General features: G+C 41.8%; 1 protein-coding gene across 2 annotated transcripts in view; it reads right to left on the minus strand.

Moving 5' to 3' along the window:
* Positions 1–16908, minus strand: part of HEPACAM2 (HEPACAM family member 2) — a 169872-nt gene extending 152964 nt beyond the window's left edge. The window contains exon 1 of one of the 2 annotated variants that reach the window (XM_040352338.1): positions 16580–16908. In XM_040352338.1, the coding sequence (XP_040208272.1) occupies positions 16580–16640 (61 nt within the window). In that variant the 5' untranslated portion in view covers positions 16641–16908. The remainder of the gene's footprint in view (positions 1–16579) is intronic. The other variant, XM_040352339.1, reaches the window with a different exon arrangement.
* Positions 16909–19633: the final 2725 nt, after the last annotated feature.

Genomic DNA, 19633 nt, shown 5'->3' on the forward strand with positions numbered 1-19633 from the left:
AAAAATTATAATAAAATGAATAAAAAACATAAAATGGCCCCGGCAGTGAAAGAGTTAAATATACTTGATGTATGGAATGTTTTGCTAAAACTGTCAAGGAAGAAAAAAACAAATACATGTATCTCTGTATTAGGTTCTATATTCTCCGGCTCCCGTTCTGACAGATAGAACACTATTTTGGGATGTTCCCGTTCTGTTTTCATATCATCTCTGAATAATATGTACTGACCACCTACTGGAATACACAAGGCGTGTAAATATGAATGGAAACCATCCGGATCAGAGAAGACCAAAACACAGCCGCTGTTGACAGACAACAGAAGAGTCGTCTTAGATTAGCTGAAGATTGAGACTGAGAAATCAGAGGAAGCCATTCCAGTACAGCAGAGGAATCTGTACAAGACTGCCGGGATAGACGGAGGTCAGATTTAATAAACACACAAAACTGCATGATACATACGGGATATTGGGGCTGATTTACCAAAGCAAATGAACAAGAAATGCCACTGCACATGACAGGCCTCTCAGGGGATGTCCACACTACCATTGGATTTGCTTTTTTTCTGGGCATAATTGGTGTGCCAGCATACTGTACTGTGCAAACATTTAAGGCAGGTGGGAATAAATGCTGTAAAGTAAGAATGCTTTCAATACTATACACTATTGGCCAGATTCAAGTAGAGCGCAGCATCTTTAAGGCGGCGTAGCGTATCGTATTTACACTACGCCACCTTAAGTCAAAGAGGCAAGTACTGTATTCACAAAGTACTTGCCTCCTAACTTACGGCGGCGTAGCGTAAATGTGGCCGGCGTAAGCGCGCCTAATTCAAATGAGGATGGGGGCGTGTTTTATGTAAATTATTCGTTACCCAACGCGCATGCGCCGTCCGTGTACATATCCCAGTGTGCATTGCTCCAAAGTACGCCGCAAGGACGTATTGGTTTCGACGTGAACGTAAATTACGTCCAGCCCTATTCACGGACGACTTACGCAAACGACGTACAATTTTCAAATTTCGATGCGGGAACGACGGCCATACTTAACATTGACTAGGCCAGCTATTTGATGGAATAACTTTATGCCGGAAAACGCCTTACGTAAACGGCGTATCTTTACTGCGACGGGCGTACGTACGTTCGTGAATCGGCGTATCTAGGGATTTACATATTCTACGCCGAACGGAAACGCCACCTAGCGGCCAGCCTAAATATTGCACCCTAAGATACGACGGCGCAGGCTGTCGTATCTTAGCTAGGTTTAAGTGTATCTCAGTTTGAGAATACACTTAAACTTACGACGGCGCAGATTCAGAGTTACGTCAGTGTATCTACTGATACGCCGGTGTAACTATTTGTGAATCTGGCTATATATTACCAATAGTATTGGGACGCCTGCCTTTGCACACACATTAACTTTAATGGCATCCCAATACACACGATAGGTTAACCAGAGGACAACGGTCTGATGGACCGTTTTCATCGGTCCAAACCAATCGTGTGTGGGCCCCATAGGTTATTTAACCATAGGTTAAAAAAAGCCAACTTGCTTTAAATTTAACCTATGGATTCCTAACCAATGGGGAAAAAAAACGATCGTTAGTAGGCACAACCATCGGTTAAAAATCCACGCATTCTCAGAATTAAGTCGACGCATGCTTGGAAGCATTGAACTTCGGTTTTTTCAGCGCGTGGTTGTGTTTTACGTCACCGCGTTCTCAGGCCCGGATTTTCTCCCTTTGCCGCCCCAAGGCCGGGTCCTTCAAAGCCGCCGCCCCCCCATGTGATAGAAATTAGGTAAAAAAATAAATACAATTATATTGGGTGGGAATAGGATCAGTGGCAGCGGTGAGGGAGAGATGGGATTAGTGACAGCGGTGGTGCGGGGGATGGGATGAGTGGCAGGGGTGGTGGGGGTGTTATCAGTGGTACTAGTGGCAGTGTAGGGGGGGTGTATCAGTCTCACTAGTGGTGGTGTGGGGGGGTATCAGTGGCAGTAATGGTGGTGGGGGGGGTCATCAGTGGCAGTAATGGTGGTGGGGGGGTGTATTGGTGTTAATAATGGTGGTGGGGGGGGGTATCGGTGGCAGTAATGGTGGTGGGGGGTATCGGTGGCAGTAATGGTGGTGGGGGGGGGGTATCGGTGGCAGTAATGTTGGTGGGGGGGTATCGGTGGCAGTAATGGTGGTGGGGGGGTATCGGTGGCAGTAATGGTGGTGGGGGGTATCGGTGGCAGTAATGGTGGTGGGGGGTATCGGTGGCAGTAATGTTGGTGGGGGGGTATCGGTGGCAGTAATGGTGGTGGGGGGTATCAGTGGCAGTAATGGTGGTGGGGGGTATCGGTGGCAGTAATGGTGGTGGGGTATCAGTGGCAGTAATGGTGGTGGGGGGGGGTATCGGTGGCAGTAATGGTGGTGGGGGGTTATCAGTGGCAGTAATGGTGGTGTGGGGGGAATCGGTAGCAGTGTTGATATTGACTGTGCCCGTGAGTGAGGGCGGCGACGATAGGCGGAGCCGCCCCGCCCCTTCACCCACTACCGAGACTTTACAGTATGCCTGTGAGGGTGGGGAGGATGGGCAGAGCAGGCGGAGTCTTTTAGCTAGTTTTGTATCCATTTACAAAATGGATAATGAATTGCGGCCAAAAAAACATACCTCCAATGTGTGGAACAATAATGTGTGTCTGCGGGCAAAAGTGAAGTTCGAGGCTGGATTTCTGCAAATGGAGTTGGAGATTTGGTCAGGATCAATGGTGTCCTCAATGTTAAGAAATACAGGCAGATACTTATCCATCATGCCATACCATCAGGGAGGCGTGTGATTGGCTCCAAATTTATTCTGCAGCAGGAACACGACCCCAAACATACAACCAATGTCATTAAAAACTATCTTCAGTGTAAAGAAGAACAAGGAGTCCCGGAAGAGATGGTTTGGCCCCCACGGAGACCTGATCTCATCATGGAGTCCGTCTGGGATTACATGAATAGACAGAAGGATTTGAGGCAGCCTACATCCACAGAAGATCTGTGATTAGTTCTCCAAGATATTTGAAACAACCTACTGTACCTGCCGAGTTTATTTAAAAACTGTGTGCAATTGTACCTAGAAGAACTGATGCTGTTTTGAAAGCAAAAGGGTGGTCACTCCAAATATTTTCCAGCGACGAGAACGAGCCCAGCAGTTTCAGCCGTTGTTTCGGGTCCTCATTGGAAATATTGATAGCAGCAGGAGACATTGGCTCCTGCTGCTGTCAATCAAATCCAGTGACATGGGGGGCAGGGCTGAGTCCTGCTGTCTGTGTCAATGGATGCAGTAGCAAGACTCGGCAGCGCGCCCGCACGAGTGCCCCCAGAGAAAGCGCTTCTCCGTGGGGGCACCCGATGAAGAGGAGGAGCCAGGAGCACCGCCGGGGGACCCCAGAGAAGGAAGATTGGGGCCGCTCTGTGCAAGGAAAGTATGACATGTTTGTTCTTTTAAAAACAAACACAAAAAACGAACCTTTACAATCCTCTTCTAATACCTCTGTAAATACTGGTGTGCATGGATACATAGGCTTACATAGATGTGCTTGTACAGGCTAAAAAATATGCTCAAAATGATACATGTCCTGTTTTTTGTTTTTATATATATATATATATTAGGGCTGTGCAAATTAACTTTTAATTAATCGATTAATCTTTTATTATTTTGATCGATCAAAATCTTTTTGATCGATTAAAATTATTTTGATTGGTTCTCACCTCTCCGCTGGCTTCTGGGCCTTCGGGGATTTCCGTCTGAGTTCCGGTGACGTCACGGACACCGGCGGGGCTTGCCGTGTCCATCTGAAGGGCTCCTTTGCTGTCCCTTCATATCTGCATGCCGGCGGGACCTCACTATCTGCCACACGCAAGGGCTGTTACACTTCCCTCTATCACTTCCCTACATCACTTCCCTCCATCACTTCCCTCCATCACTAACCTCCATCACTTCCCTCCATCACTTCCCTCCATCACTAACCTCCATTACTAACCTCCATCACTAACCTCCATCACTTCCCTCCATCACTTCCCTACATCACTTCCCTCCATCACTTCCCTCCATCACTAACCTCCATCACTTCCCTCTATCACTTCCCTCTATCACTTCCCTCTATCACTTCCCTCCATCACTTCCCTCCATCACTTCCCTCCATCACTTCCCTCCATCACTTCCCTCCATCACTTCCCTCCATCACTTCCCTCTATCACTTCCCTCCATCACTTCCCTCCATCACTTCCCTCCATCACTTCCCTCCATCACTTCCCTCCATCACTTCCCTCCATCACTTCCCTCCATCACTTCCCTCTATCACTTCCCTCTATCACTTCCCTCTATCAACCTGGGATTCTACAGCCATCCACTGGGAGTTGTGACAGTTCCCTTCATGGGACATCTACATGCCGACGGACTGATGTTAACTTCTCCTCATCTGTATTCAGCAGTGGTATCGTTGTACACATTTTTATACCAGTATCATACTTAGCTACATGTTTTTATGACTGCTTTTGGTACCGTTTGGTATTACTCGCACCATTTTTACAGTTTATGTAGCTACATCGATTTTATCTCCAGTGCAATATTTATTTGGTTACCTACTTGTAGACTATAAAAGTTTTAATGCTATTCCCATCGAGCGCTGCCTTTGTGTGTTTTTTGTATCCTGCTATCCATTTTTACAGTGGTTGGAAGCTGCACTGGGAATCAGCCTTCAAGGAGATCAGCTAAAAGTAGTTGTATCTGTATGTGCGTTATAATTAATCGAAATTAGTCGATTAAAAAAAAAAACTATTAATCAAACAGAAACATTTTGATCAGTAACAGCCCTAATATATATATATATATATATATATATATGTCACATACATAAAGTGGGCACATAGTACAGAATGGGATTTCTCATTTTCCTTCCAGTGACACAGATGAGAGATTTTGCTTCACAGGTGACAGATTCCCTTTAAAAAATAATTACAAGTGAAAGGGCAGACTGTCCATTGATGAATCATTTAGGACTCTTAACATACAAAGTCTCCTCTATACAGCATGAAAGGAAGGATTTGTAAACGGTAACATCCATTGTTTCCCTGCTGTCAGCGGTTCTATGAATGACAGATGTGGTCGCTGAATAATTCAAGCTATAAATATGAGTGTCTGAGCGCAACGTATGCATGCTGCCTCTCTCCGGATCTTACCTCTATGAGCTGATTACCTATTAATACTTGTACTGTGATATTACAGGGCTAGTAGGATGGCTACAGAGATCCCTAGGGACTAGGCACACTTTGTTTCTCTACTCTTTCCACTAAGAAATATATATATTTTTTTAACTTATTCTTATTCTTAATGCAAAAATATAAAATGTATATCAATATATATATATATATATATATATATATATATATATATATATATATATATATATATATATATATATATATATATATATATATATATATATATATATATATATATTAGTGCTGTCAAGCGATTAAAATTTTTAATCGCATTAATGTCATAGTTAACTCACGATTAATCGCGCCATTAAGGAGGTTCACCCTTTAAAAAAAATTTTTTTTGTTTTCTTATTTATTTTTTATTTTTTTATAATATTAAATTGTGTTTTTTAATTTTTTTACATTTTGATCACTTTTATTGCTGTCACAAGGAATGTAAACATCCCTTGTGACAGCAATAGGTGGTGACAGGTACTCTTTATGGAGGGATCGGGGGTCTAAAAGACCTCCGAGCCCTCCTTTGCACTTCAAAGTGTGTACTTTTTTAAATCCGGCGCCATTGGCAGCCGAGAAACCCGGAAGTGACGTCATGACGTCGCTTCCGTGGTTTCAATGCGGAGACTGAATCAAAGCCGCTTACGGCTTAGTGTCAGTCTCCAACCTGGACACAGAAGGTGGCGGATCGAGGATCGGGTCTCCCGGTGGGACGGGAGGCCCGGTCAGAGCGCCGAAAGGCGGCGGGAGGGTCCCCTCCCGCTCCTCCGGCATAACAACCGAGCGGCTTTTAGCCGCATCGGTTGTTATGTTTGGATAGCCGATCGCCCGCTCTAAACAACGGTACCGGGATGATGCCTGCGGCTGCAGGCATCATCCCGGTATAACCCCCGAACGCCGCCTCGTTAATCGCGCGATAAAAAAATTGACGGCGTTAACATGGGTTTGCGTTAACGCCGTTAATATCGCGTTTAACTGACAGCACTAATATATATATATATATATATATATATATATACATACTGTACATACACACACACACACAAACACACACATACACAGACACACAGGGGCAGATCCACAAAAGGATTACGCCGGCGTATCTATTGATACGCCGGTGTAATTTTAAAATTCCCGCGTCGTATCTTTGTTTTGTATCTACAAAACAAGATACGACGGCATCTCGGAGGGATCCGACAGGCGTACGTCTTAGTACGCCGTCGGATCTTAAGGTGCAGCATTTCGGCGGCCGCTAGGTGGCGTTTCCGTCGAATTCCGCGTCGAGTATGCAAATTAACTAGTTACGGCGATCCACGAACGTACGTCCGGCCGGCGCATTTTTTTACTTCGTTTGCGTTCGGATTTTTCCGGCGTATAGTTAAAGCTGCTGTTATGATGCGTACTCAAGTATGGCCGTCGTTCCCGCGTCGAAATTTGAAATTTTTACGTCGTTCGCGAATAGGGATTTGCGTAGAATGACGTCACCGTCGGAAGCATTGGCTTTTTCCGGGTTAATTTCGAGCATGCACACTGGGCTACCCCCACGGACGGCGCATGCGCAGTTAAAAAAAACTTTGTTTAGGTCGGGTCCAACGTATTTACATAAAACACGCCCCCATTACATCCATTTGAATTCCGCGCCCTTACGCCGCCGTAACTTACGGCACAAATTCGTTGAGGATTCGGGAAAAAAAATAAGTTGCGGGGGCGTAGTGTATCTTAGATACGCTGCGCCGGGGGATTCTTACGCGCAGGTACGTGGATCTGCCCCACAGTGTATTATCAAAAATATGTAGAAGAATACATATCAGCCTAAACTGAGGAAATAAATTAGCTTTTTAAAAAATAAAAATTGGGGATATTAATTTTAGCAAAAAGTACAAAATATTGTGTTTTTTTCTAAATTGTTGCTCTTTTTTTTTAGCGCAAATACCACCAAAAGAAAGCTCTATTTGTGGGGAAAAAATGTTTTTTTTTTGGGTACAGCATCGCAAGACTGCGCAATTGTCAGTTAAAGCGACGCAGAGTCAAATTGAGCAGCCAATTCTTCCGGGGCTGAAGTGGTTAATCTGTTCAATAAGTGCAAAAAGTACCTGTTGATCCTTTCAGACATCTTGTCAGTTAATAACTTCCTGCGCTTCTGCCTTAACTGACCGTTATCAACGTCATCAGTCCTGCCCAGTTCCCTTTGCGGACCACAGTACACCTCCACCCTATGTTATGAATATGAAGCAGGTGTTCTGTAATCCTAACACGTGTAAGTCTGACTAGGGGTGAGATTTTTTGGCTACGATCGGTAACCCCGAGCCAGACTCGGGCTCGCCTCGCTGAATCCACAGGCTTGGTTTACTTACCTTGTCCCTGGAGCCAGCGATGCCACCGCGCTGTGTGAGCGAGCGGGACCTCGCTCGATTCACATAGTGCCTCTGTGTGCCGCCGATCTCCGTTCCCTGCGACGTTACGACGCACGGGAGCGGAGAACGGCGCCAAATTCAAAAAGGTAAACAAACACAATACATACAGTATACTGTAATCTTATAGATTACAGTACTGTATGTAAAAAATACACCCCCCCCCCCCTTTGTCCCTAGTGGTCTGCCCAGTGTCCTACATGTACTTTTATATAATAAAAACTGTTCTTTCTCCCTGCAAACTGTAGATTGTCCATAGCAACCAAAAGTGTCCCTTTATGTCAAAAATGGTTTTAGAGCAGCTAGAAAACAGCGATAATAAATTATAATCACTTGCAGAATTGTGCGATAGCGATTTGTGGGGAAATTCGTCATAAAAAAATAAAAGTAATGACAGCGACAATTCTGCAACTGAGCAAATTTCAGTGATTTTAAGTTGATTACATTATTGAATAATTTTTATTATAATTATATTATTATTTGTTATAATTATTTATAATTATTTATTATATTATAATTTATAATTTTGATTTTAAAAAAATGTCATACCCGGGATGCCTACTAGACTCTTGTTTGGTCAGATTTAAGTGAGTTATTCCTAAGAATTACAGGCCTACAGTATAAAACGCCAAATTTCCTTGCAAATAATGGTACCGCTTTCAGCACCTTTTTTCTGAAATAATCATACCGCCAGGGAGGTTAAATAGTCCACCCAAAACTGATGTTTCAATCTTTGATAGGGGTCAGAAAGATACACCTCTCTGCAGATTCTCCTGGGGACTCTCTTGATGCGCTGAGTTCCTGGGTATGCATACCCGCTGTTGTCCTATTATGAGGAGTGCCTACCATCCTTGCTGAATTTATATTGATAACTTTCAAGGTGGACAGGAACAAAGTCACATCAGGAGCTCTCACTGTTGGAGTAACCAAGACATAAAAGACTGATTCAACCCACCAGGCTCCAACTGTGACTGAGGCTGGGTTCACACTGGATGCCGATGCGGCTCCCAGCAGGGGTCCTGTGTGTCCTGCTTCACCGTTTCAGGTCCGGTTTCAGCGCGAATTTTGGGCTGAATTCGGACCTGAAACGGACCAAAAGACACACAGGGCTCCTATGCAAATTCGCACCAGAGCCGCATCGGAGATATGTGAACCGGCTCCATAGAGAGCCATTCACATTCTCCTGCTATTGCGAATTGGACGCAGGGATCCCTCATCCAATTCGCAATAGTGTGAACCCGGCCTAAAACACCACTTTTGGATGGACTTACCCTTTAACCACTTTACCCCCCCGCCAATTCTGACATTTTTTTGCTAGAAAATTACGTAGAACCCCCAAGCATTATATATTTTTTTAAGCAGAGGCCCTGGGGAATAAAAAATGTTTTATTAAAATTTTTAATGTTGCACTTTTTGTTTGTCAATCGCAAATTTTCAGTAAAAAATACACTTTTATAAATTTTAGTACACACAAACAAAAACAATAAAAAAATGGGTAAAATAAATAAATGATGTTACGCCGAGTAAGGCTTGGTTCACACCAATGCAGTTTGCTTTTGATCCATTTCTGCAGTGCTTTTTGTGGTGCATTTTTTGCATGCATGCATTTTTGAAGCATTTTTCACACATTTTTCACACTTTTTTTTTTTTTTTTTGCCCAATTTGTTGTGTGGTGGAAAACACAAATCGTGGTAAATTCGCAGTACATGCTTTTTTGCAGCTTCTCCATTAAAGTCTGTTGAACCAAAAATGCACCGTTTCGCTTATAAAAAAGTCCCTGAGCTTTTCCAAAAAAAAGCATAGATGTGAAAGTGTCCCATAGGAAACCATATTAAATGGACTGTAGTGTGTTTCTGCACAAAACAATACAAAATGCATAGGTGTGAACCAAGCCTAAATATGTACCTAACATGTCAAGATTTAAACGTGTATACGCCGTATTTTATTAGAATTTTTTTGGAAATGTATATATTTTTTTACACCGTACCTTTTAATTTTTTTTAAAAAACGTTATTGCTATCAAAAGGGATAAACAATTACCTCTGTGATTGTATGGGAAGTGACAGGTCCTCTTTATAGAGAGATCCAGGGTCTTTTAGACTCCAGATTTCTCCTCTGGCCTCCAAAGCATCTGATGAAACCGAGACCGCTAATAGCTTGTAAACAAACAAACCGAAACCGGAAATGACCAAATCCTCGCGGCTTTCGGTTTCTGATCTCACAGAAAGGAGGGAACAACACCAGTTTCTCTCTTTGTTTGTACAGCAGCCGATGTCATCGGTCAGATCTGTTCTGAGTTTTTTGGTCAGACAGGAGAGCCTGGGAAAGGTGACGGCAGAAGGGGGAGGGACCCATTCCGCCACCTGTAAAAATGATCAAGCTGCTGTATAGCCACTTGGATAACTTTTTCATTGTAGGGAATCAGCTGCTAAAAAAATGGTACTGAGATCATGCTTGTAGCCTCAACCATGATCCTGGTATAACCACCTCAATATGAGGTAATAGTTATAATTACGGTGGTACTGAGGTGGTTAAATATGCCTAGTAATATGAAAAATAAGTAAAGAATGCTACAATAAAATATGGCAGAATACAATGGCACTGGAGATTAATCAACTTCTGTTACTCAATCTATGCTCTTTCCATGCAGGGCAAAGCAACAGAGTCTCTTAATTTCCATTAACGTTTATGTTAATGCGGCTTATTCTCAAAAATGCGGCCAAAAACAAATGTGGAGCAAAATTGGAGCAGGTGCCCGTGCCAACTAGTCAGTTGATTCCGTGAGAAATGGAATCAAGAAATATTTTTAAGAAATCAGTGTGGGTATGTCGGCACGTCTGCATTTAGGGTTTGTGTCTCAAAATTACCTGCGTTGTTCTTTGGAATTATAACTGGTATTAGTTTATTTAGGCTTAGAAATTTAGGCTTCAGTTGTCATTTGCAGTGTGGTGACAGTACAATGTGTATGGTTGCACTGTGAGCACGACAGGACTCCATAGCACTCAGTAGTGAATCATTGATACAACTGTAAAAAGGCAGATGTCTCAAAGCCATCTGTGCCAACTAATGCTAATGCTGACCCTGATATAAATATGGCAAATGCTACTGAGTCCGGGACTTCTCATTGGAGAATAGGAGATCCAAATATATACTACAGCAATTGTGGCCAAAATAGCTGGTCGCCAGGGGTATGTGTGTTATACATGCTCAGACTCCACCAGTGGGTACAATATTGGCAATGTTTGGCAAATGCTGGGAATCCTCCAATGGGTATATCATTGGCAATATTTGGCAAATGCTGGGACTCTTGTAATAGGTATAATACTGGTAATGTTGGCAAATGCTGAGACTCCTCCAGTGTATAAAACTGGCAGTAGTTGGAAAATATTGGGACTCCAACAATGTTCATAAAATTGGCAATATTTGGAAAATGCTGGGACTCCTCCGATGGACATAATATTGGCAATGCCTGGCAAATGCTGGGAATCTTTCAATGGGTTTAAAATTAGTAATATTTGGCAAATGCCGAGACTCCTCCAATGAGTATAACATTGGCAATATTGGCTAAATGCTGAGACTCCTCCAATGAGTATACAATTGGTAATATTTGCCAAATGCTGGGACTCCTCCAAGGGGTTTAAAATTGGTAATATTTGGCAAATGCCGGACAAATGCCGGACTATTCCAATGAGTATAACATTGGCAATATTTGCCAAATGCTGGGACTCCTCCAATGGGTATACAATTGCCAATGTTTGGCAAAGTATTATTTACTATCTAATTACCAATTTGCAATAATCAACAATTAATTTAAATGATAAACTTTCCTTCTCAGTGCCAGCTTTAATTTTTTCAATCAACTGCAATAAGCACCCCAAATTTTAATGCCGATAAATAACTATCCATTTACTTGTGTGCTGCTGGATGTTGGGGTTCTACGGCTGCGAATAAATAAAACATTGCTGTTTACCTGTAAAAATCAGTATGTCGGTGAACATCTATACCAATGCATGCCACCTAGATAGAACTGTGTTTTAAATGACGTGGAGAGCGCTGGGATGTGCAGTTCCACACTGGAAGTGAGCCATGATATCCTCAGTTCTAGAAGCAAACATGTTCTTTAATTTATATCCAAAACCTAATTATAATCCGGGAGATCATGCTGGAACTCACGCTTCCACATTTCCTAATTATCTTCATATAGCATTGGCACTTCTCCCACAGCAGTTTATATAGAACATTAAACTGTTCACATCCATGAAGTTGAAGGAGCTTACCGCTAAGAGCCCTGACAAACAATGGGGCCGAGTACAGATGGAAGCTACTGACCCTACATTTATAGTTTTGGCCTCTGGAGAAAACCTTGCAAACGCAAGCAGAACTAACTACATGCAGAGGATGTCCTGTCCTTGTTGGGGACTGGACTGAGGACCAAGTAAAACAAAATCACTGTGCTATTGTCATTCTAGCCTAGTTACCTCTTATCAAGAGCCTTATTAAAGTATGCTGAAAAATACAACCACCATACAGTACATATATACCCAAAACTGGCATTGAGGACTCGTATCTCTATGGTCTTTGTATCTCCATGGTCCGGATATTTTCATGGCCCTTGTATCTCCACGAGCCTCCTGTCTCGATGGTTTCCAACAATCCACAAGCTCTCAAATATTTCCATGTTTTTAGATCTTGGCCAATTCAATTCCATATTTTATCAGAAGACCATTTTGTTTCTATACACTATAAAGCAAGGTTTCTCAACCAGGGTTCAGTGGAACCCTGGGGTTCCTAGGGGTTCTTTGAGCAATGACAATTTCTGCCACTCAAATAGGTTTCCACTGGCATCGTTGATCTTTTTAGCTATCTATAAGGGAGGGAATTTCTCCCAATGACCTCAAGTGTAATGCCGCGTACACACGCTCGGAAAATTTCCGACAACAAATGTTTGATGGGAGCTTGTTGTCCCATCGGACTCCATCGGACATTTGCTGTCGGAATTTCCAACAACAAAAATTTGAGAGCTGGATCTCAAATTTTCCGACAACAAAATCCGTTCTTGTAAATTCCCAAGCGTGTGTAGACAATTTTGACGCACAAAATTCCACGCATGCTCTGACTCAAGTACGAGACGGAAGGGCTCGGTCTGGTAAAACTAGCAGTTGTAATGGAGATAGCACATTTGTCACGCTGCAACGAACTGAAAAGCACGAGGCTGAAAAGGGTGAATCGTCTCTCACAAACTTCTACTAACATGAGATTAGCAGAAGGAGCCCAAAGGGTGGCGCACTTGGTATTGAACTTCCCTTTAATAGTCCCATCGTACATGTTGTACGTGACCACTTTCTTGGCGATCGGAATATCCGACAACATTTATGCCTGTGTGTATGCAAGACAAGTTTGAGCCAACATCCGTCGAAAAAAAATCCAAGTTTTTTTTTGTCGGAATGTCCGATCGTGTGTAAGCGGCAAAATAGGTTTCCACTGACACTGTTGATCTTTTTAGCTATAAGGGGGGAATTCATCCCAATGACCACAAATGTAAGGAGCATTCTTCCCACTGACCACCACACTAATATATCATAAATATAGTCGTTTTTTAAGCAGGGGTTCCCCAAGACCGGAAAGTTATTTCAAGGGTTCCTTTGTATTGAAAAGGTTGAGAAAGACTGCTACAAAGTGTTATATAAAATAGCTGTTTCACATTTTCATAAGATCGTGAACACAAAACCTGTGGTGGAAAAGTAAGGTTTTCATTATGCCACTGTGTGCAAAGTAATCAATTTTTTTTCCAGAAACAAGGTACAACTTTTCAAACTCCAATGCTGTCCCTGGAAATAGGGAACATTTACTTCTTTATGTTATTTGGAGGAAACCTCCCAAATGCAAGCAGAACCAACAAACTACATGCATACAATGTCCTGTCCTTGGTGGGGGGGCTGAACTGAGGATAGAGTAAAGCAAGACCACAATACTATTTTCTTACCCATTCCAGCCTTGGTACTAGGGATCAGACGTGTCTGAACATGCCTGAACGCATCCCTACTAGGGACCTTATATCAGGAGCCTTAATAAAGTATGCCGATAAATGCTACCTTAATACAAATGTACCCTAAATAGGTTTTCAGGTCTTATATCTCCATGGTTCTTATATCCCTAAGGTTTCCAACAATCCACAAGTTCTCTGTTACTAGCCAGATTTTGGCCAATTATTTTTCACATTTTAAAAGAAGACCATTTTATTTTCTTATACTATTAAGTATGTGTCATTATCAATAAGTGTCAAGTCAATCCAAATATAAACTGGTGTTCAGGTATCTCCATGGTTTCCAACAATCCACAAATTTTCAGCATTTTAAAGGATTTCCATCGACTCAGTTGCTAGCAAGATCTTGGCCAATTCTATTTCTAATTTTTTCAGAAGACCACTTTGATTCTTCACAGTTTACACTATAAGACAATAAATTTAAACTAGCTGCTTCACATTTATAATATTCTTTATTAAATCCAGACCCAAACCTCATTCCTCACCCAAAGGAAGTAGAATACAATAGTGAAAAGCAAATTTATTTTGGAAAAATAAGGATTTTTGCATTGCTGTCCACAAAGTAATCTCAAACATTTCCAGGGACAAAAAAAATCCAGCTTCAACATTTCAAAATCCAACATTGTCCCTGGAAATGGGGACTTTTACAACTTCTCAATACAAATATTCACTAAACAAGATTGGTATCTCCATGGCTTTCAACAATCCACACATTTTCAGCATTTAAAAATATTTCAATAGTCTTTGTTGTTAGATCTTGGTCAATTCAATTCCATAATTACCAATTAAACCACGTTGTTTTCTTACATTATCAAGTGCTATATAAAATAGCTTTTCAGCTTTAAAAAAGAAAAAAAATCCTCTTTAAAAACTGTAAAAGCAAACCCATAAATACAATATTCCTTGAGCCCCCCTAAAAGAAAATTTAATAAGCAAATCTTCGAACCTCACATCTACTTAATAATATTGAACGTCTAAAAGAAAGCAAATAGTATAAGACAGTGGAAAGCAAATCTTCGAACCTCACATGTATTTATTAATAAAAAAATATATATTTTTCTATCTAAAAAAAACAATGAATGTTTAAAAGTAAAATAACGCAGGTAACACCCATACATATTTCTTAAAAACGAAAGAAAAGAAAAGAAGATAGTGAAAAACAAATCTCTGAACCTTACATGAATTTAGATTTCCAATATTTTTATTGAAAATATTAAATACAAAAAAAATAGAAGTATCGGCAACAACGAAAATCAGAAGCTCAGGTTATCACCAGCGTAAGAATATGTCAAAATAAGGACAATAGTTATCCAGGTATGGACTGAACAAGAAGAACTCGCTGCTCCAGGTGAGAAGGAGAAGCCTGATGGATCCAGTGGGTGCCCGCCCGGGCTTGCCACTGTGTATAACAGAAATAGAAGAAATAGCCGCACACCACTATAATAATCCAAGATCCTTTATTAGAACATCCCAAAAGACACTCCAGGAACAGAATACCCAGTATTTACCAGGCATTCTGTTCCTGGAGTGTCTTTTGGGATGTCCTAATAAAGGATCTTGGATCATTATAGTGGTGTGTGGCCATTTCTTCTATTTTGAGTATCCAGGTATCCTTATAATAAGGACAATAGTTATCCAGGTATCCTTATAATAAGGACAATAGTTATCAAGGTAACCTTATAATAAGGACAATAGTTATCAAGGTAACCTTATAATAAGGACAATAGTTATCCAGGTCACCTTAAAATAGGGACAATAGTTATCCAGGTAACCTTAAAATAGGGACAATAGTTATCCAGGTATACTTATAATAAGGACAATAGTTATCCAGGTATACTTATAATAAGGACAATAGTTATCCAGGTATACTTATAATAAGAACAATAGTTATCCAGGCAACCTTAAAATAGGGACAACAGTTATTCAGGTAACCTTATTTACTTATACATACATATATATATATATATATATATATATATATATATATATATATATATATTATATAAATTATGTATTATACAATATATAAAGTATATGCATATATAAAAAAAAAAATCCTTTCCAAAAACAGTGAGTGTTTAAATTGGCCATAGCGGCAAATGTAACACAGGTCACACATATTGACGGTGAATGTAACACACATTCATACCCCTGAAAAAAAAAAAAAAGGGGAAATCTCTGAACCTTACAACTATTTAATATATATATATATAAAAAAAAAACTTTTTACTTTCTAAAAAAAAAAAAAAATATTAAAAATGGTCATAGCCGCAAATGTCACACAGGTCACACATATTGACGGTGAATGTGACACCCATACATACCCCTTAAAAAAAAAAAAGAAGAAAAAAAGAAGAAAATCTCCGAACCTTACATCTATTTAATATAAAAAAATAAAAATACTTTTTACTTTCTAAAAAAAAGAACAATTTATTAAAAGTGGTCATAGCGGCAAATGTCACACACACATACCCCGCAAAAAAAAAGAAAAAAAGAAAATCTCCGAACCTTACACCTATTTAATATATAAAAATAATTACTTTTTACTTTCGAAAGAAATATTAAAAGTGGTCATAGCGGCAAATGTCACACAGGTCACACATGTGGAAAAGGAAGGAATTTATCACACCGCTGTGTGCAAAGTAATCTCGAACATTTGCCGGGACTAAACATTACAGGTACAACTGGTCCCTGAAAGTTGGGGACATTTATCACTTAGTGCTTCCTTAGAGGAGCACCACACAGATCTAAGACTGTGCCAAGCGCAGTAATCCGTAGCAACCCATCTGCAGCCCACTGGCATCCAGTTGCCCTGGGTGACCGCACATCATGGTGGCACGGTTAGAAGCGAGGGTTAAAAATGAAAATTAAAAGGGACTTACCTGATACGAGGATGTACATGCAGCACTTCAGAAAGTGGCGTGTGCAAGAGAGGCGCTCCATAGAAGCATCCTGTCTGTGACTTCAGCTCCTGAGTGACTCCTGGAGACGACAGCTGCTGCTGCTGAAGGATTTGCCAGGCAAATCAGCAGAGAGCTGACAGACTCCAGCCTGCCTCTTCCCTGAGGTGATTTGAATGTGCATACAGAGCCTATAGGGGAAGGAACACCTGCTAGATCACTGTTTACTGTGCACTGGCCAGGCCGGCTAATGGGGACTATTATTTGTTCCAGGCAGACTCCCTGGATGAAACCAGCCCACAGCCACCGGGGGTTGTTTAGACTCAGCCTGGCAGGCTTTCTACATGAATAGTTGTGATTCCTCACCGCTTATCACAACGCTGCTGCTGCTTTGTCGTCAGTGTAAATGAACTGACAGCGAGCACTTTGTGGCGCGCTTAATGATTCGCTGATCACCTGCTGTTGGCTTTTTCTTCGCCCCATGCCCATCGTAATGCCCCATTCACAGCCAGAATGCGCGTTTTCTCTACACATTAACGTGCGTCACGCCTAGGGCAGCCCTACGCACAACAAACGCCCCATAGTAGCTCCAGAACTTTTTCGGTCACAGGGCATTTTTTCAATGCGCTCACAGCAAAACGTGCGTCTGCTACCCGCGCTTGGGGTGCAAACAATATTTAATGACACGCGACCCGTGATTTCAGCGCGTTTGCATTATTTCCAAAAGGCGCATTTTTGTGTGTTTTGTCGCACGTTGACCCTACAGTACGTTCACACCTATGCGCTTTTTTGTGCGTTTTCCAGAAACAGACTGCTGTCAACAGACTGCTGTCCATTTAACATGGTTTCCTTGCACGTTCAAATCTATGCGTTTTCTTTCCAGCGGGTGCATTTTTGGAAAGGGACGGGGACTTTTTTCCCGCAGCATGTAATATACTTAAACTGCTTGCCGCTCGCTGGCCGTCAAATGACGGCTGAGCGGTGCGGCTCTCGTTCTGGCCGGGCGTCGTATGACGTCCTCAGCCCTCCAGGACGGGCGCACCCGCCGCGTCACTCGGGTACAAATGCGGGTGCCCGGCGGCCGCAATGTCCACCAGGCACCCACGATTGCCTGGTAAGAGAGCAGGACCGTGGATCTGTGTGTGTAAACCAGGGGTCAAGTCCTGGGGAAAAAAGTGTGGGAACTCCCACCCAAGATCCACTCTCCCACCCAAAAAAAAAAAATGATACGCTCATATGCATAATTACTAAACCGCATGTTTTTTTTCTTTTCGATCCACTGTAGAGGTCTGCCGCGAGTTATCGCAGGATTTAGAAAGAAGCAAGTTATTTTCAATTCCCGCGATAACTCATGGCAGACCTCCGCAATGTCTCCTGGGAACAATGACAAAAGCTCCCAGGAGACATTGCGGTATCGAGGAAGTGACGGAATACCCGCACACTACCCGATGAATCCATATACAGGAAGCGGCCAGTAACATAAAGGATTACTAAGGTTTGTCTGCCCCTGATAGTGACTCGAGCTGGGCATCGCCGCTTAGTGAAGGATTGGCTCGGGCGGCTCGGCTGCTCTAGTCCTGCAAAGGGAACTGCGTTCCTGCTGTGAAAAAAGTGCAGGAACTCCGTTCCCACGCGTTCCTGCAGGACTTGAGCCCTGGTGTAAACACACAGATCCATGTTCTGTCAGGTGAGAGGAGATTAATGTGTGTTCCCAGTACTGATCGGTCTCCTCCCCTTGTGAGTTCCCTCCCCCTACAGTTAGAATCACTCCCTAGGATACACATTTAACCCCTTGATCGCCCCCTAGTGGTTAACCCCTTCCCTGCCAGTCACATTTATACAGTAATCAGTGCATTTTTATAGCACTGATCGTTGTATAAATGGTCCCAAAATAGTATCAAAAGTGTCCGATATGTCCGTCGCAATATCGCAGTCACGATAAAAATCGCAGATCACCACCATTAATAGTTAAAAAATAAAAAAATAAAAATGCCATAAATCTATCCCCTATTTTGTAGACGCTATAACTTTTGAGCAAACCAATCAATATACGCTTATTGCAATTTGTTTACCAAAAATATGGAGGAGAATACGTATCGGTCTAAACTGAGGAAAAAATGTGTTAAAAAAAAAGAAATTGAATATTATAGCAAAAAAAATTAAAATATTGTGTTTTCATTTGGGTACAGTGTTGCATGACTGCGCAATTGTCATTCAAAGTGTGACAGCGCTGAAAGCTGAAAAATGGCCTGGGCAGGAAGGGGGTTTAAATGACCTGTATTGAGGTGGTTAATAGAGTGACACCAGAAATGCAAGTGTTGCGTTTTTTATGTTTTTTTCAACCGCTTTAGAACCGGCCACCATCGTTTGACGGTGACACAATGGCTCTTCTGCGCGAATCGCCGTAGGTGTACAGCGGCTTGTGCAGGCTTAGTTGCAGGCGAGTGCGCACCTCCGTCGGCGCACGCTGCATTTCCTCATTCTGACAGGTGACATGACAGTGATCTACTGCTCCCAGTGGTCGGGAACAGTGATTTCTGTCATGTCCCAGTAAGCACATCCCCCCCACAGTTAGACACTCTCATAGTGCCCCTAGTGTTAACCCCTTCCCTGCCAGTGACATTTGTACAGTAATCAATGGCTATTTTTAGCTCTGATCGTTGCATAAATGTCAACGGTCCCAAAAAAGTGTCAAAAGTGTCAGATCTGTCCTCCGCAATGTCACAGTCCTGCTAAAAATCACTGATCACCACCATTACAAGTGGGAAAAAAATAATAAAAATGGCATGAATCTATTCCCTATTTTGTAGACGCAATCATTTTTGCGCCAACCAATCAATATACGCTTATAGCGATTTTTTTTTATATATATGTGTAGCAGAATACGTATCAGCATAAACTGATAGAGAAATGTGTTTTAAAAAAAATAAATGTGGGATATTTACTCTAGCAAAGAGTAAAAAATATAGTTTTTTTCAAAATTCTTTTGTTTATAGCGGAAAAAATAAAAACCGCAGAGGTAATCAAATACCACCA

The sequence above is a fragment of the Rana temporaria genome, chromosome 5, assembly GCF_905171775.1.
Source record: "Rana temporaria chromosome 5, aRanTem1.1, whole genome shotgun sequence".
NCBI classification, from domain to species: Eukaryota; Metazoa; Chordata; class Amphibia; order Anura; family Ranidae; genus Rana; species Rana temporaria.